At 38.3% G+C, this 3,804-nt stretch overlaps 1 protein-coding gene and 1 long non-coding RNA gene across 3 annotated transcripts; one reads left to right on the top strand and one right to left on the bottom strand.

Annotated features, from left to right (window-relative positions):
• Window positions 1–446: 446 nt before the first annotated feature.
• On the bottom strand, window positions 447–1,135 carry cebp1 (CCAAT/enhancer binding protein (C/EBP) 1). The gene is made up of 2 exons (XM_037693914.1): window positions 883–1,135; window positions 447–808 (listed from the first exon to the last, which is right to left on the bottom strand). Exons 1-2 carry the CDS (start codon window positions 1,132–1,134, stop codon window positions 518–520), a joined length of 543 nt encoding a protein of 180 aa, XP_037549842.1. The 5' UTR covers window position 1,135; the 3' UTR covers window positions 447–517.
• LOC119426352 lies at window positions 618–3,339 on the top strand. Of its 2 annotated transcripts, none has more exons than XR_005187616.1 (3): window positions 618–1,153; window positions 2,762–2,821; window positions 3,267–3,339. It is a non-coding gene; the product is annotated as an uncharacterized LOC119426352 (long non-coding RNA). The 2 variants fall into 2 exon arrangements; XR_005187615.1 differs by lacking the exon at window positions 618–1,153 and adding an exon at window positions 2,448–2,509.
• The last annotated feature ends 465 nt before the right edge of the window (window positions 3,340–3,804 follow it).

Genomic DNA, 3,804 nt, shown 5'->3' with positions numbered 1-3,804 from the left:
GTTTGATTAGCTGTGGCGGCCATTTTGAATCATGTTTACCCCCAAAGCTTAAAGGTTTGTAGGCGTGCGTATCGTTACTACTTCCTGAGAGTTTCATTCAATTTTCTCCAGTTGTTCATGAGATATTTTGCTAACAGACAAATGAGTCACTGCTGTGATCAGTTAGAGTTCAGGACGTCATGCTGGGGATCACTCTCGGCTACTACCAGGCCGAGTTTTAACCTGATGCCTGCAAGCTTGGCCGGGTTAAAGCTGTTTTTGTGTTTTGTAGGTTTGATCAGCTGTGGCGGCCATCTTGAATCGTGCTGACTTCAAGCGTTAAAGAGTTGTCGGCGAACGTTCAGCGATTGTCTCCTGAGAGTTTTGTTAAGATCCGCTCAGTAGTTCGTGAGATATTTTGCTAACAGACACGGCGCCGATAACCACCTCTTGCTTCTGCTTTTCATCCGTTGCACAAAGTCCAGTTCTACTTCGCACGCGAGCCGGGCCTCGGAGTTCCAGTTTCCCAGCTGGACCGTCAGAGGCCGTGCTCGTCGGGCCCCTGCAGGTGCCGCTGGGACAGGATGTGTCTCAGGGTGTCCAGCTCCTGGCTCAGCTGTCCCACCTTGACCTGCAGCTTCTGGTTCTCCTCCTGCAGCTGCAGGGCCCTCTGCTGGGTCAGCAGGACCCGCCGCCGGGCCTTGTCCCGGCTCTTCCTCACGGCGATGTTGTTCTTCTCCCGTCTCTGGCGGTACTCGGCGCTGTCCTTGCTGATGACCCTCTTGGAGACGGGGGCCCGGAGGGACGGCAGCAGGAAGGGGGAGAAGTCCTGGAGCCAAGAGGAGACGTTTGTTTGACAGAGACGAGACAGGAAGTGGACGGCGTCTCTGCGTCTGAGCTCACCTGCTGAGCGTTGATCTGATGGTGGCTCGACCCGCCGGAGCCGGACGTGTAGGACAGGAACGCCACCTGCTCCCTGTCCTCAGCGCCCCCCCTCATGATCCCCTGACACTGACTGTAGGACATCATGTCCATCGGGGACATCTGGTTGGTCGGGGCCCCCTGGTTGGAGGAGCTCAGAACCTGACCGTGGACCTGACCCGGGTACGAGGACCCCCACTCCTGGATGACGGAGGACACCCTGGAATCAGACATCTGGGACGAGGGGTCAAAGGTTAGATTAACATTTATTAAAAAAAGAGACAAATTCAGTTTTTATTTGAAATTAGAGCGAACAAATAAAATAAAATTAGTCAAACTAAAACAACTCGAATATAAAAACACGTAAAAACGAAAGTAATACGCCGGCCTCACATTTAAACCAGAGCAAAGCTTCAAGGGTTTTTATTTTATTTTTATTTATTTTACAATCCCCCCCCCCCCCCCATTAATGAAATCATATTAAAACATTTGTTTAAATTGATTTATTTTCAAACGGAATCAATAAAGTTGATCACAAAGAAGCAAATTTGAAGATATTTTCGGGTAAAACTTTATAAAAAAATATAAAATAATTCATTTGTTTAGTGAAGTTACAAAGTTTGGGGATTTATTTTACTAAATATTTTGACCCAAAAAGAAGAAAAAAAACAAACAAACCCATAAAACATGTCTAGTTTAAAATTTAACAAACAATATCCCTGAATAAACAGCAAATTAACTAAATTAAAACAATAAAATTACCCAAATGGGAGAAGATATCCAGGAATATTTTTTATTTAATCAACTAACTAAAAAAAGGACTATAAAAAAGTAAAATAATTTGATTGCTCCATTTCTTTAATAATGATAAAAACTACTAATTTATGGTAGAAAACATTTAGGAAATTATTTGACTGTAATAGGAAAAACAAATAAACTAATCTGTTTTACTTTCTAAATAAATTACCCAAATATTAAAGATTAAATTGAGCAAAACAAACAGTAAAAATAAATACAATAGAGATCTTTCCTAAAAAGTTATAAAACATACTTTTCTTTGTATTTATAATTAAAACTTAAAACAATAAATAAAGAAATGTGAAAACAAACCTTTAAATGCTTATTTTTCTGAAATTATCTGAATAGAAAAACGAACACTTTAATATTATTCTCAGTAGGTTTTTTAATTATTTTTTTCTTTCAACTTCTTTAGTTATTTAGAAGTTTTAAAAAATAAACTTCAATTTTGTAATTCTAAATTTAATTTGTAAACCCTTATAGTTGTTTGCATGTTTTTCTTGTATTTAGAAGCTCAGTTTGCTCATATTTTAGTGTCTAAACAAACTAAAAACAGTAGTTTCGATTAAATTCTGTCTTACCTCGACTCTTCAGCTCAGAGATCTGAGAGTAAATGAAGTCAGGCAGGTACCCCAGAGATTATCACACCATCACTTCCCCTCTGACACACGCACGCACACGCACGCACAACATCTGTCATTTTTAGGAAAACTCGTTAGATATTATCACTTTCAGCATCGAGATCATTTCTGTCTCCTCGCGGCTTCCGTAGCTCCGCAACAAAATCAAAATGGCGGCTCCGGTTGACAACGTGAGTAAAGCAAGGTTGAATAATTGGTATTAAAACGCTTATTTTTGGTTTCCAATTATGTTTTTGAATACATTTGAGATTTTTAGTGTTTTTACTTTAAATTTTATGACAATATTTATAGAAATGAGTGGTGTATTTAAAAAAAAAATTTGCGAAGAGGCCGCAGCGAACGTGTTTCTCTGTAGCCAAATTTAAATTTATACATTGTTCACAGGTCAAGGTCTAATTTTTATACTTTTTTTTTTTTTACAGGATTTAATCGAGAGAGATTTACCGAAAGCTGTTCAACTCCTGAATGATCTCACTGAGCAGGTAAGCTAACACGGTGCTTTTATTTTGAAACAACAGTCCTCTTCCTGTCACAAAGCTGGGCTTTTTAAAAGATTTAAATTAATAAACAATAATATTTACGATTTGTTTAAGTTACATTAGACTTTTAAACCCTTATAAATTTAAACAATATAAATATTCTAGAGTTAATAAATATTTTTTAATTATATCTATAATCAGATAAATGGGCAAAACGTAATAAGTTTTTTCTTTATATAATCTAATTAGAAGAAAGTTTAAATTTTAGTACTGAAGTGTGATATTTGAGTGGAATCCCTTTCCAAGTGCTTTTCAAACATGCCCAACTCTTTCAACCTTGATTTAAACAGATTAACGTCATTGATCCTCTGGGATTCATTTAAATGAGCAACATCTTGACTTCCTGCTTCAACTCGTCATGAAACTAAATTAGTATTTTCTACTTTAGGTAACTTCAGTTACAAGTCATGTCCGCGAGCTGCTGACGAAAGTCAAAGATGGGGCTTTCAACACATCAAAGGTGAGTGAAGGCGGCTCGTTATCTGTCCGTTAGCAAAATATCTTATCAACCACATTAGATGTCTACAACTAGAGATTTTAAGCTAAAATTGTCTGTGGTAGTAGCTGAGAGTCATCCCCGACTCTGAGGCTAACACAGGATCTTTGTTTTAAAGCGATGTGGCGGACCCCCCCTTAATGATGATAGATGATGCTCTGGCTCTATTTTGGTCTTCATGTGACACTTTTAGCTCCTGTTGCATGCCCTTTTGCTCCTTTTAGTTATGGCTTTGCTGCTTTTAACTACTGCTATGCTACGTTTGGCTTTTAATTCTTGTTCTGTTAGCTTTCAGCTATCATTCTCTTTTAACTTGCTTATTTTCTGCTGGTTTTGATTGTTTTAGCTACAGTTTTGCTAATTTTAGCCTCTATGTTGCTCCATTTTAACCAACGTGTTGCTCATTTTAGCTTCTATGTTGCACATTTTA

Source organism: Nematolebias whitei, chromosome 20 (genome assembly GCF_014905685.2).
Source record: "Nematolebias whitei isolate Nwh7 chromosome 20, NemWhi1, whole genome shotgun sequence".
Taxonomy (NCBI): domain Eukaryota; kingdom Metazoa; phylum Chordata; class Actinopteri; order Cyprinodontiformes; family Rivulidae; genus Nematolebias; species Nematolebias whitei.
The sequence above is the reverse complement of the archived record's forward strand: the minus strand, read 5'-3'. Positions and strand labels throughout refer to the sequence as shown.

Bases quoted from the DNA above. Each gene is read 5' to 3' on its own strand.
- cebp1 (XM_037693914.1), bottom strand. From the start codon at position 1,134: ATGTCTGATTCCAGGGTGTCCTCCGTCATCCAGGAGTGGGGGTCCTCG. The intron at 809-882 runs GTGAGCTCAGAC...TCTTGGCTCCAG, and splicing joins ATCAGATCAACGCTCAGCAG to GACTTCTCCCCCTTCCTGCT.